A 14,854-nucleotide genomic window follows, 5' to 3' on the forward strand; every position below is an offset into this window, starting at 1 on the left:
ATAAGAGTGTAGCACAGGCCAAGTGCACAAAATGTTATCAATTCACACAATTTCTGTCAGAATCAACAGGTATTTTGTGTACAGATATAACAAAAAAATTAAATGGTCTATTTATCTTCCAAAAGGGAGCAAATAACAGCTGTTCATTGCCAGAGTTTACATACACTTTAAGTCTGTCACAGATAGGCAAGTGTCATTTATGGAAAGAAACAAGCAATAGCAGCTCATATATTTCTACCGTGACAAGTAAACAGTAATATAAGGTAGTAAGGTAATAAATCATAGGCAATTACTAAAAAGTTACCTCCATCGAAGTCACAGTATACACCTATTTTATCTGGTACTGCTACTTCCAAGGCTTTTGCTTTGTTGTTGTGTTTTGCAGCAAATGTTGCCTGCAGCCAGTTGTTCACATGTAAGCACCAGCTTGTATTGGTCTTTCCTAGCTGGTCAAACTTGCCAATTGTCTTATATGTGATGCCCACACTGTAGGATTTGCAGTCCTTCTGAGCTTTAACTTCCCAGTAATGCTGTCCACTTTCAATTGTTGAATCACCTGTTGGAATAACCATTAAAATTATTAAGCAACCACAGACTCACTTTGAAGGTACTGTATATTCACACCACACAATCTTGTGCTGATAACCGTTAAAGCTCAACTCTAAAGCTCTCTAGTGAAGGGACACAGACAATAAAAAAGTTGTTTTAGTGGGTTGGAAGAGGATTAAAACCCTCACATTTGTATTCTTATAGTTTATGTAAGAAACTACTAAAAGCCTTCACAAATAAAAATGTAGAAGCCAGTGCTTAGACAGAACCTGTGATGGTTGACATTTGGGTACCTCTACTTAGTAGGTTATTGTATATGATCAAACAGTTCAGGCTATGTGAAGCTTTGAAGTGGCAATCCTTTTCCTCTGTCAGATTACTGTACAGGAAATCAGTTGCTTGTAGGTAAATGTCCTCATGCCACTTTTTTCTCAATATCTCAGTAAATTTAAACATTTAGAAATAAAGGTCCTGCCTAAAAACAGGCCCCACAAGATTTCTAGTGGTCCTTATTAGCCAATAATGCACTTTAACTGGACAAGGGGGTGGTGTATGGACAGGGCTTAGCCCAAAACTGTGGAAGTTGAGCCACTAGGCCATAGGCCTCAGAAGGCCAAAATGGTCATGGTGCGGCTGTGGACAGATGGTGCGGCTGCCTGGATGTTTGTAAACAGCCACAGCCAGGAAGCATGTACAAGTCAATGACAGGCTGACAGAAGGTGTGGCTGTCTGCCGCTGTAAGCAGGCATCAGCACTTTGCGCAGTTACATTATGTTAGCGACAAATGATTGGCCCTGGTTGCAATCTGTCTGTGTCCATGGATGGCCATCTGTCCCTAACTGCATGCAACTGCTCGAAGTGCAGATATAAACAGCAGCAGACAGCTGCTGTTTTCTTCTTAACTTGTCATTGACTGTCTGTAGCTGTCTGCAAACAACCGGGCTCCTGGTCGCAGATATCCGCAGTATAACTACCACAATGGCCAACTTGAGGTTTTAGTAAACATTCTGACACCAGGGTCAATATGCCACAAAAAACACATTAAAAGGACTATTACTTTTCAAAATTTTAAATGGCTAACGGGTAGGTTTAGGTCTCTTCTCTTCGGAAGAAATGCAACTATTAGAATTTGTTTTTTTGCACTCAGGCAGAGTCCATTTGTGTGAAGTCAGTGGATACTACAAAGGTCAGTACAGACTCCCAGATGGTACGGTTGCAAAAGAAGGGAGGGCTGAGCTTTCACCCCTGTGTTAGAGCCTGGACCTAGTATTCAGGGGCAGAAATTACAACTTGCCCACATGTGTGGACGTGTCTCTCAGTTGTATAAACAAGTAAGTTGGGACTAAACTAGAATGGCTACCTTGTTTACATGAAACTAAAAAAGGAGATTCAAAATGGAAAGAGACAGCAATACGTACCCAAAACTGTGTAAGACTCTCCAGTAAATCGGTCTCTGCTGCCCCTGCTAACAGGAGGCCTAGAAGTAACGGAAGTTCTTTTCGGGGATGGTGTTGCACTTCTGCAGGGCACAGGAAAAAACTACATATAACTACTAGGTCAAATCAAACACACTTGCACATGCTAATGCACTAAAACTCATACAGGCAGTGGATTGTACAGTACAAGTTCCAAGTGTTCAGACTGTGACAAGCATTCGCGTCTACTAGTGCACTGTCCTCAACACAGCAATTATGTACATATAAGTTCATATTTTGGCTTATCTTGAAAAAAGGTTTACACTATTCAGCCTGCTCACGCCAAGCACAGTGCTTTTGTCCTTCTGAACCCCAAGTTTGCTTTTGGTTTAAGAACGGATAGAAAATAATAGCTATATTTGTCCCTGACTCAGAATATTCAATTCCTTAAAATCCAGAAAGTTTTTCTCTCCAGACTGCTCAATTTCTCTTCCCCTTTCCCTTCCTGTGCAATGATGTTTGAAGGGAATGAGCACAGCCACGCACTAAGAAACACGTTGGAGGTGCACAGGCTTTAGGTAGATTGATGTCTGACAGGAGTTTCCCCTGAGAAACCTTCAGTGGTGGGTGCAGTGCCAGGATACACAGCTCCTCTTTGAGTTGCAGCTACTAGTGACAGGCTTGGCTGTAGCTCAAAGACACGGTTAAGAAATCCAAATGGAATCCAATCCTCGATGTGTGCAGTAAGTGCACAGTAGTGCTCATTCTACTTGAGATACGTGAGAACTGCATACGTTAGAAATACACCATTGATTGTGTGTCTCCACTACACACTACACAGAGCTTACTATTTGGTCATGCTGCCTCCGTTTCCAGCATGACGTCACTTTGCAATGGAAATACTCGCTTTAGGCTGCTGCTTGGAAAAACGAAGGGACTGATCGCTCGAAATTGTAACTTTCCCCTCTAAACATTCAAACAGGAGTGGATTGTTACTTGGTCCTTACTGATAGTTCAAGTGCGGCAACAGCACTAACAACAGGGCATAGGAAAGAACCCAAAGCTGTTCCAAACTTAAGGTAAAATGTATTATTTATTTAGGCTATGCCACATTTCTCCTTTAAGCTGATACAGAAAATTACAGTGTATTTAGAGGATGTTTAAATTACTGTATATACTTGAGTATAAGCCGATCCGAATATAAGCCGAGGCACCTAATTTTACCACAAAAAACTGGGAAAACGTATTGTCTCGAGTATAAGCCCAGGGTGAGAAATGCAGCAGCTACTGTAAGTGGAAAAGAGGGTCAACAATGCCCATCTGCAGCCTCACTGTGCCATCTGCATGCCTTACTGTGCTCATCTGCATCCCTCACTGTGCCCACCTGCATGCCTCACTGTGTCCATCTGCATGCCTCATTGTGTCCTGTGCCCATCTCCCTGCCTCACTGTGTCCATCTGCAGCCTCACGTACCTTGATCTTCAGAACACCGGCGCTGTGACATGCAGTCAGTCTAGTCGGCGGCCGTCCAGTGTAACAAAGCCCCGCCTCCTCCTCGTCCGTGACGGAACACTGACTCAGTTTCCCAGCAGTGAGTCGGTGTTCCGCCTATCACGGACGAGGACAAGGAGGCGGGGCTTTGTTACACTGGACGGCCGCCGACTAGACTGCATGTCCAAGCGCCGGGAGATCAGGCGCATGAGGCTGCAGATGAACAGTGAGGCAGGGAGACTCGAGTATAAGCCGAGGGGGGCTTTTTCAGCACAAAAAAATCAAAACTCGGCTTATACTCGAGTATATACGGTATTTAAAACTATTTGGAGATGACTTTTGCATTTCTATTAGCCTGCTTTTTTAATTTTGCTTGCTGTTCTATATGTAATTATTGTTTTCCTTTTCAGAACAGTAAATGCTTCCTCCAGGTATCATCTCTATATAATAGAATGTGATTACCACACTTTTCTTGCTTCATTTTTGTTGGGATCAGATTATTTAGATTTAGGCAAGCCATAGATTATACAATTTTCTTTCTTTTAACCACAAAGTTGAAGGAAAGAAAATGCTTGATTCTCCCAGCGCTATTTTGTTAAGCAGCAGGGAACACAGGGAGCCTTCCCCTCCAGCAGAATAGCATGATCACTGCTGGTAGCTATAGCTGCAGGCAGTGATTAATCGGGGGAAAAAAAAACCCAGACGGGCTGGTTGTACTGAAGTCGATCAATGGATTGACCTCAGCACAACTAACCTGCCCCTAGGTGGATCAAAATTTGGCAAGTTCAACACGAATTTCGATCAATCTATGGCTGGCTTAAGGCAGCTTATAGTCTTAGAGGGCAGACAAAAGTGCAGGCAAGATTGTATATAGAAACAAGGTTTCTAAAACATTAAACTAGTAATCCAGGACCAAGGACTATATGCATTAAGCTGATTTCATGCCTATTTATGTATCAAAAATAGATAATGTAGATTACAGTTTACCTATACATAAAATGTATATATAAATATAATTTGTAGGAGTTATGCATCAAAAATGGACATGCATCAGCTGTATGGATGGGTGCATGGACCTGGATGCAGAGCCTATGCATTCAGGTCTGTGCACTTGACCCTGTGTACCTGTCAAATATGGCTGTGTGGATGAGCCCGTACAGCCGATGCATGTCCATTCATGTATATAAAATGTATGTGCATAGCACAGCGCTAGGACAGAAAAGCAAACAAACAGGGATTGATTTACTAAAACTGGATGTGCAAAATCTTGTGCAGCTCTACCTATAAACCAATCAGCTTCCAGGTTTTTTTCATCAAAGCCTAATTTAACAAGCTGAAGTTAGAAGCTGATTGGTTACCATACAGAGCTGCACCAGATTTTGCACTCTCCATTTTTAGTAAATCAACTGCACAGCTCTTTACACTCTGTGTGACTGAGTGCCTGTGTGAATAAGGCCTAAGTGTGCACAGAGGCAGAATTATACTATACAAGTAACTTCAAACTTTGTGAAATACCTGTTTATATTTTTAATTAATATCATGAAAAATAAATTGAGGTTACATTTGACTAAAAATCAGCTTAGCAAGCAAACTGCAAATCAGGTCATTCAGAAATCAGCTCAAATAACAAAAAGTGAATAAAGCTTAGTGTAGGGTAAATAAAAAATAAAGAGTAGGCAGAGGATACTTACCAAAATAAAAGGATGCATATGCAAGCATGGGAAGGAAATAAAGATAAAGCCAAATAAAGACAAGCCAAGCTAAGAACACAAAATTAATTTTAAAGTTCTTGAATAAACATTTGGTTCAGTGAGGGAGAATTCTCCAGAGAAATCCTGCCTACTGGGACAAGGCAGAAACTCAAGGAGTTTCCCATATATATATATATATGTATAAAATGGATCAATTATGGACAAGATCTTTCTATACGTTCAGATAATTGGACACTGGCAAAAAAACCATGGCTGCAGGGACATCTACCTATAATCCCTCCCACTCCTAGCTAGCCTCCATTTTGAAGCAAGAAATAAGGAGATCATAAGAACAGAGGGGAGGATCCTGCGCCCAGTATTGTACTCCAGAAAATGGATTTTACTGGCAATTCAAAAATCCTATTTTCCTGATCGTACAATACAGGCTTTTTAAAATGATTAAAATTGGGAAGTTCAAAAGCTGTAAAACTGAGGGGTGGACAACACAGCAAACAATGTCAACAGGCCCACATAACACACAGGTCAAGAAGAAAATGGCTTCAAAGGAGGCTTTAACATCCACCTGATAAAACAAATGTGTTAATAGAAGCCCAGAGGCAGAAAGGTAAGAGAATAATCTTACCCTCACTGATTGCCTTCATATACTTATCCAAGGAGGGTCCAAACAGACGCTTGTCTTCAAAGTGCTCAAGGAATTTCTTGCTGGGGAGTTCTGCTGGCCTGCATTTAAGAGAATCCTGTGCATATGTACAGAGAAAAGGCTCATCCTGGAAATTTGGTCAAGTGCATTGGGCAAGCCATTCACAGAATAACATAAAGCTATAGGTGAATGGTCTAGCTCACTATGGACTTATGGATCCATAAGGAAGGAGCTGGGAATCCAGGCAACACATTTAGTCCAGACAGCAATGGTCTGAAACACTGCCATAAAAACAACCGCAGCTTATGCAGCAGGGCCCGCCAACACAAAGATAGCCTCCACGGGGGCTGTGAGGGTCTTGTTAAGGTAAGAAATTGCCAGCTCATGGACCAGAAAGGTCTTACCTGGTGTATGGAACTTTAGAGACTTAACACTGGATCCTTTCAGGCAAGCAGACTCAGGCTGCTCCAATACTAAACAAGAGTGAACAACTTCAATAAGCATAGCCATCGTCTCCTATAGCTTAGGAGCGATGTCATTACAGGCATATCATCTTGATCCGACACCTCAGAAAAGGGGGGGGAGGGTTGTCTTCCTAAGCTGACACCTTCTCTTTCACTGTGTCTGGCTCAAAGTCGAAGTGAACCCTGCTGTCTAGGGCCTCAACAAGGACAGAAATTATGCCCATGAACCCTGCCAATATGGCAGAAAATTCCACTCTAGAAAGGAAGGCTGAAGCAGGGGTGGCTGAATCATAAGAAGAAGGCAGGGGGTCAGAATGAGGGCAACCAACAGAGGAGAGGGTACAGGGGCCCGGAACCAATAATAACCTCCACAATGGGCATACTCCCAAGGGTCTTCTGCACCAAACAGACCTCAGCTCGGAACCTGTAAAGCATCCTGCAGGTAACTTCACAAGTTGCACTATGGGCCAAGGGAAACTCCCAGAGCAAAAGCAATGTTACAGGCCACTCCCGCATCTTCCACCAATGATTTGCTGGGGAGTCCACTAACCAGGAAACTGCAGGAAGAGTCACAGTACTATGGTGCAATCGAGTGATGAAAGAATCATCTTGAAATAGAATCACACAGAGAGAGAGAGAGAAACCTAGAAACCTCCCTAGCAGAAGGTAAGCTTCTCTCTGTAGAGAGAAGAGGCCCATTTCCTAAGGGCACAGGCAAAAAAATGGGTTTAGATGGGAGTGGGAGGAGTTATAGGGTATAGGGCAATGTTCCTGCAGCCTTCTTTTGTCAGTGTCTTTTGTCAGTGTCCAATTACCTGAAGATAGCTGCATTTAATGCAGTCATAATGACCTGAAGATGTTTGTGCCCTGTACTGTACGATCAAGAAATATTATCTTAATTTCACTGATAAACTAAGCCAGACATTACAGCATTTGTCCATAAATGATGTATGCATACACATAAAGAAAAAGAAAAACAAAGCAATTCAGTTTCAAGAAAAAACACAATCCAGCAGCCTATCAGAGATAAAAGAAAGCACTTTTATTGGTATTTTTGTAATTAGCAAAGGTGCATGGCTTGTTCAAAACGTATGTGCGTATAAATAAAGCAGAAAGCAAGCTATGTTACAAGGCAAAACCTTTGTGTGAGGAACCTTTGTTGGAAGCTGTCATTCTCATGACGGGTTCTTTTCCTTGCACCAAATCTGAACAGGTTCATCTTCACTGTTCCAGGACTAGTTCTGTTAGTTCAGAAGTCAGAGAATAGCAGCTTCCTTCTGAGTCAGTCTTAAAGAGGAAGTAAACTCTCCTGGTGTGTAAGTACCTTATTATAGGCTTACCTATAGGTACTGTAAATATCTCCTAAACATGCACAGTTTAGGAGATACTTACTGTATACTGCGCAGATTATGTCATCAGGGCATGCGCTCTGAAGGACCGGCCGCCCATGCCATTTATTCAGGGCAGAAACACTGGGGGCTTCGTTCTAAGGTGAGTAGTTCATAATGAGCTAGTATGTTATTCATACTAGCTCATAATGCCTTTGTCTTATGCCGTGTACACACGACCGGTTTTGCTGTCGGAAATAAACTCCGAAGGTTTCTCTGACGGAACGCTGACGGAATTGCATTCAAGCGGTCTTGCCTACACACGGTCAAACCAAAGTCCGACCAAAGTCCGATCGTCCAGAACGCGGTGACGTACAGCACATACGACGGAACTAGAAAAAGGAAGTTCAATAGCCAGTGGCCAATAGCTTCCATCTCATACTTGCTTCAGAGCAAGCGTCATTTTTGGTCCGTCGGCACAGCATACAGACAAGCCGTTTTCCCAATAGGAATGGGTTCTGTCTGAAATATTTAGAACATGTTCTATTTCTAGGTCCATCAGAATTTTCGAAAAAAAAAGTCCGATGAGGCATACACATGATCGGAATAGACAATGAAAAGCTTCCGTCTGACTTTTTCTGTCGGACATTCCGCTCGTTTTTTTTTTTATTTTTTGGGGGGGGGTTTACAACCTCTTTAAGGTTTGGTCATGTGAGTCTGGGATATCTAGATAGGCTTTAACTGCAGGAAGAACTTATGAAGGCTTAGCTTTCTTGCCTAACTGGTTCCAATCTGTCCATGCTTCTTTGTGAATAACAGAAAGTAAGTGTCAGTTATAAAAATAAAATCTTTGAGCAACGTGACCAGCTTTATGTGCATCTTCAAATAGATCAATGTAAATGTGTCCATCTGTGCATGCCCATAATGTACTACAAAAAATCTTGGTTAAAAGAGAAGTATGGCCAAAGTTTTTTTGGCCATACTTCTCATGTGGGTCACAGGAATGTACTTATTTCTGCAAAGCCTGCTGTCGGCTGACATCACAGAGCCAGTCCAGGCTCTGTAAGAATCTCGACAGTAATGTCTGGATCCACTCAGATTCCTGACCGGTGACTTGCTTAGCCTTTCAAACTGAGAGCCTGACCCAGCAGCTTCCACGCCCTCCCCAGCCTGGTGCTCCAGTGAGCACTGGAGGAGTGGAGCAGAGAGTCAATGACTGAAAGTCACCGCTCTCTGCTCAGCGAAGACTGAGAACTGAACGATCAGTGGTCATGTGATCATTCAGTTCTCAGTCTTACAGCCTGTGGGACACAGCTGCAGCATCGTAAGTATGTGTGTTTTTTTTTGTTTTATATCCTGCACTTCTCCTCTTTAACATCATCTCAAAGTCCAAACAAACCTTTAATCAGGCATAAAGTTTTCTTGTATCCCACAAATAACACTTAGCAACAGTTTATATACATAATAAGTACAATATTATAATGATTGAGATAATGCTATTTTCCTTATGTGCAGCAAGGTCACTTTTGCAGAATATTTCCAATGATCATCAATACAGTATTTCTAGCTTCACCAGACCCTACATAAAAAATATGAATATAGTATGTGTATGAATATCTGAGATAATGGCGCATTTTATTTTATTTTATAATTCCCATGCTACATTACACTGAAATGTGATAAGGTGGTGACAGAAGTACCTTACCCCCTTAAAGCAGAGTTCCACTCACAAAAAGTGTAGCTGCTGACTTTTAATAAACACACACTCACCCGTCCCACGGTCCAGCGATACGGCTGCCCGAACCCTCGCTTCTCTCCCTCGCCTCTACCAGCACCGGCATTGCAAGTGTGGGCACACGGCTGTGACAGCTTGTGGCTTCACAGCTGGGTGTGCACTGCGCATGCGCGAGTCACGCAGCGCCTCCCTATTGGTCGGACAATCTTCTGGGACCTGTGACATGTCCCAGAAGATTGCAAAGAGGAAGGGGGAGAGGAGAACTTCCGCTCGAGAAGTGGGAGCAGGTACCTGTCAAAACTAGGTACCTGTCTCCCCCCCAAAATGACATGCCAATGTAGCATATTGGTGGGGGGGGGTACTTAAAGTGGAACTTCCCCTTTTGGGTGGAGCTCCGCTTTAAAGTATATCTAGGCAAAATATAAGATGAAACAATCAGCGCCACAAGTAAGTAATATTGTGATGTTTAAATGAGTTAACCTAATAATAAACGTGCACAGCTGCTAAACATTCCAAGTGGTACACCACACTAATTTTAAAATGGATAGTAAATAATAAATGTAGCGCTATGTGTAAAATTATAAATATAAAGTGCAAATCTCTAAAATAAATAAATCCTACATATAAATGAATAGTCCATAAAATGAAAAAAATGAAGAAATAAAACATGAAAAACTCTTCTTGTGATCAGTGTATCCACACAATTCCACCACAGTGATTGTTCATCCTCAAAAGGAGTGCACACCACCACCACCAGTAAAAATGCGCGCTCACCTCCCAGATGAGTCCAAACTCATATGCAGATCTCCCCACAAGCTCTTTGCTCTCACTTCCTCTTCCCATCAGTGGTGGGTAATCCAGATGGCTCTTTTCTAAATGGTAACTCAGCTCATTAAGATCTACTGAGGAAGGCCTGTGATTGTCCGATACGCGTCTAGAAGGGAGGAGCTGATAGTCACGTCCAGCCAAGCACTGTGTATGTGGACACGGTGGTGCTACTCTGGAGGTTTTTATGTGATTTTAAAGTTTTTATTTTGTAAGTGCAACTTGTCTGTTTGGGGGCTTTGAATAAATTTGTATACGGAGAACACTATGGTCTCTATACTTATTATTTACATGTCCTGAACTCATGGAATCTTGAGCCAAGCTGGGAGATGATCCGCTTCTTTGGATATTAATGAGCTGAGTTACCATTAAGAAAAGAGCTATCTGGATTACCCACCATTGATTGGGAAGAGGAAGTGAGAGCAGAGAGCTCGTGGGGAGATCTGCATATGAGTTTTGACTCATCTGGGAGGTGAGCGCACATTTTTACTGGTGGTGGTGTGCACTCCTTTTGAGGACAAACAATCACTGTGGTGGAATTGTGTGGATACACTGATCACAAGAAGAGTTTTTCATGTTTTATTTCTTCATTTTTTCATTTTATGGACTATTCATTTATATGTAGGATTTATTTATTTTAGAGATTTGCACTTTATATTTATAATCTTACACATAGCGCTACATTTATTATTTAATATCTAGGCAAAAGCTTATTATTTTTTTTATTTTTTTATTTTGAACAGAGTAGTGGGGTAAAACCACAGTTTTGCCATCTGTAAGACTTCCCTTTATTTGCTGTCCTGTAGACTCATCAGCAAGTGAGAGGATATCTTTCATTTGTAAGAAAATCCTCTTGACTGTTTTCATGTGAACAAGTGTGCCCATTTCCCCTCTATTCCTTCTCTGGTGGCAAATCAAAAATTCGAACCCCTCACTACTTTATCCACATGAAGAAAAAAAAGTTTTGCCTTTAGTCTTACGTTACACTTTGCTGCCTTCCGATAGGGCTGTATCTATAAAACTGATTTTGTATGTTCATAGCTATCTGTCTGATGCTAGCTAAATGCTCATGTAGCCTCTTATTATTATTTATTGGAGGTCTTCATTACACCTCTGGGCACTACATTAATTGGGGTTTTCTATACAAAGTGATAAAACCTCTGCTTTTGTGTAAATAGAAAACACTCTATTCATAGATCCTTAACAAATCTGTTGTTCAACATATTTTCTACTGATCCAGAATGACCAAAAATTACTTTTCTTTCTCCTCGTACTCCTCCTATCACCAGATACAATCTAACCTTTCCCAAAAATGTTTTCCAGTTACACCTGGAGTAAAACAAGGATACGTGTAGACACTTAACTTCTCTTTTAAGTCTTACAAATAATGACTACAGTTTATTTTCACCATAGCCTGCATTAAAAGGATTTATTGTTGTTTCTACATTTTCTTTTCTCTGCTATTACAGTAGTAACAACAAGATAACTTACAAAAGTTTATAGCTGTTTGGTACAGGTTATACAGCTGAAACAAAATCTTGCAATTTTAGAACAGTCTTTAGATGGGTGCTTTCTGTGATCCAAGACAAGGCTAGCCAGACCATTTACGTGAAGTGTTAATGAAAATAATCTAGGGTTAGAAACAGTTGTATGCTAAAGAAACCAGGCAAGTCAGCAAGAACTCCTAGTGCTAATCATTTCTACATTATCTTCACCTGGGATTGTTCTTCAGCGTAACATATCCACTGTCAGACAACAGAAATAGGCAAAATGGTGAGACATTTGATCATGAAGAGTAATGGAACACTTTGATGATATGAATAAAACAGGGAATATGCCAGTCTGTTAAAATCCAAAAATGTTGCTGCTATAGTATACAACTTTGGCATCAGAAATATTTGTTGTGTTATATTTTTAAAAGTATTTTAACATTAGAAGATTTGATTATTTAATACATTATGCACATACAAAAAGATCAGGTGTTAACCCTATTGAGAATGTGGCTTACTACTGACGGCAATAAGGACTATAGCATCATCTGAGAATAAAGCTCCACACACACGGGTTGAATGCCGCGGCGACTCCGGCCAGTTCAATAAATACCGGCCCACATTTGGCCCAAGTATATGGCAGTTAGTCTGACAGAAATGTTCTGGTGGGTTTGGGGGGTTTGGGGGGGGTGTCAGAAGAACACAACAGCTCAGCGGGGAGATCGCTGTACTAACCCGTTGGGTTGAACAGAATTTTTTTTTTATAGCGTGTACCAGGCTTAACACTGTACTTTGTAATTGTTTTGACATGGAACAAATTAAATGAGGAAACTTTACTGGGTGCAAATAAGTTGTGCTTAAAGGTAGCCTTTAGGCCCCTTTCACACCAGCGGACTGATCGGGTCCACCTGTCCGTTTTTCAGGCAGACCCAAACGGACCACCCATTGTTCTCTGTGGGGAGGTGAATTTAAATGGACATGTATCCATTTACACCTGCCTACATCTGATCCAATCCAGGCCACCAGATGGATTGGGATCCATTCCTCATCCATCTAGCGGATAGAATGACAGTCGGATGGAAACAGACGGTCCGTTTCCATCCGACTGCCCCATAGAGAACAGCTTTGCTGTTCAACAGGTATCAGCAGACAGATTCCCTACTGAGCAAGTGGATCCGCTTGACGGAGTCCGTCCTGTGTTAAAGGGCCTTACAGAGAGAAAGATAACATCGCAGTTAAGACAAAGTTAAGACTTTCATTAAAAAAATAGCAGCCTTATATTTCAATAGTTTCAGTCACCATTTCTAAACATGTATGTAGAAAGAAAAGTTAGAACTCTGAAGCTGGGTTCACACTGTCTTCGGATGCGGCTCACAGCAGGGGTCCGATGCATTCCTGTTCTCCATTTCAGGGACGAATCAGGCCTGAATTTTTGCCTGAATTCAGATCCAAAACAGAGCCAAAGATGCAGAGGACCCTTGTGCAATCCGCTCCGCAGCTGCCACAGAGCAGTGTAAACAGGCTCCATTGAGAGCCGGTCACAGTCTCCTGTCATGCAAATTGAATGCGGGGAAACCCACATCCAATTGCCATCAGTGTGAACCCAGTCTTAATCTGCATCTTATTCTATGCCAGTAAATCAATAATTATTGCCACTGGATCCGAATGGTAATCAGGAAGCTAGCATTTTCAGAAATTAGCATTGGCAGCCTATATAACATTTTCAGTGCTGGGTTTACTTCACTACAAATCTTTCACACAGAGCCTTGAAGAACACTCAGAGCATATTAGACATGCAGGGTAAGCATTTCCTTTAAGCATTTGTGTTTACATGGCCTGAAGAAGGAAGAATAACTTTACTGAAATTAAAAATGAAAATGTAAGCAGAAAGTACAGAAGCTATTATCTATAAGACCTTCTAAAACATTTCTTATGTAAAACTATAAACCTATTGGATTAATTTGGATTAAAGAGTGGTGGTGTGCAGTAACCTATGTCAACCAATAACAAACTGCTGATTGTAAACATACTGACTAAAAGCTGTAAATGGTTGTCTCAATGGGTTAGCAAGCCCTTTTGCTATACACTATGCTATATACAAGTTAAAAAGTTATTACTTAGCTGTGGGTTTGTTAAGTATGAAAAAAACAAGGCAATTTCACTAGGCATATGTGCAAAACTGGAGAAAAGAGCACATAGGGTGGATGTCCATAGGAACAAGTTAGAAGTTGGCTTTCATTCCCTATCCTATACTGAACCTAGAATTTGGCAGCTTCATTTCCACAGTAATGCTGCAGTTTCTGTAATTTACTCAACATAAAAGTGTTACATCAAAGGGAAGAATGTAGAGAAATGCATTTCTTTGTGTCACTGAAACTGCTATTTATATTTGTAGTATTTTTACACATTTATATATATTAATTCACATTTATATTTTGTGTTTGTTCTAAACCACTGTCTGAGACATTTTGGCGTCATTCAAGCCGGTACTGTCAAACCTGTGCTCATAAACATTTGTAAGACATTTCTCTAAACCCATATAAATGAATGTAATGAATTTTCAGTGGTGCCAATCACACTATGGGGTTATTTACTAAAGGAAAATCCATTTTGCACTGCAAGTGCACTTGGAAGTGCAGTCGCTGTAGATCTGAGGGGGACATGCAAAGAAAATTAAAAAAACAACATTTTAGCTTGCACATGATTGGATGATAAAATCAGCAGAGCTTCCACTCATTTCAGATTTACCCCTTTGATTTAGAGCGACTGTACTTCCAAGTGCACTTTCAGTGCAAAGTGGATTTGCCTTTCGTAAATAACCCCCTATATGTTTACCTGTGTTTAGGTGCGTTGAGTTTAGGAAAAAAATTGTACATCAAAAATCTGAGTAGACACTCTAAACACATGTAAACTTTCCCAAATGCAGCTAAGCTTGCTTTAAAGCAGGAAAATCTTAATTCCGAAAAAAGGGATCTGGAGTGCATAAATGATATTTTTACTTCCCAGATGACTTCTATTGCATTTAGAAAAGCTAAATGTAGGAGTGCCAGTGTAAATGACGCTTGTGCTTCCCAATCACATTTTCCGGCATATAGATGTTTGTTTTTAGCAGGTTTAGGTGCGTTTAGATCTTTACATCTAGGTTTAGTCTTTTTTACATGTGTTTAGCATTGAGTGTCTAATTGGATCCTGGATGCACAGAAAT

The 14,854-nt window shown here is 41.0% G+C and overlaps 1 protein-coding gene across 4 annotated transcripts in view; it reads right to left on the reverse strand.

Moving 5' to 3' along the window:
• FSD1L (fibronectin type III and SPRY domain containing 1 like) overlaps positions 1-14,854 on the reverse strand; it is a 96,421-nt gene that overhangs the window by 12,915 nt on the left and 68,652 nt on the right. The window contains exons 10-12 of one of the 4 annotated variants that reach the window (XM_073636196.1): positions 11,875-11,904; positions 1,968-2,065; positions 305-556 (exon numbers count right to left, since the gene is read on the reverse strand). In XM_073636196.1, coding sequence (XP_073492297.1) covers positions 305-556; positions 1,968-2,065; positions 11,875-11,904 — 380 coding nt within the window. Of the gene's footprint in view, positions 1-304; positions 557-1,967; positions 2,069-11,874; positions 11,905-14,854 lie in introns of all 4 variants that reach the window. The other 3 variants (XM_073636187.1, XM_073636211.1, XM_073636203.1) reach the window with 3 other exon arrangements.

Source organism: Aquarana catesbeiana, linkage group LG01 (genome assembly GCF_042186555.1).
Source record: "Aquarana catesbeiana isolate 2022-GZ linkage group LG01, ASM4218655v1, whole genome shotgun sequence".
NCBI classification, from domain to species: Eukaryota; Metazoa; Chordata; class Amphibia; order Anura; family Ranidae; genus Aquarana; species Aquarana catesbeiana.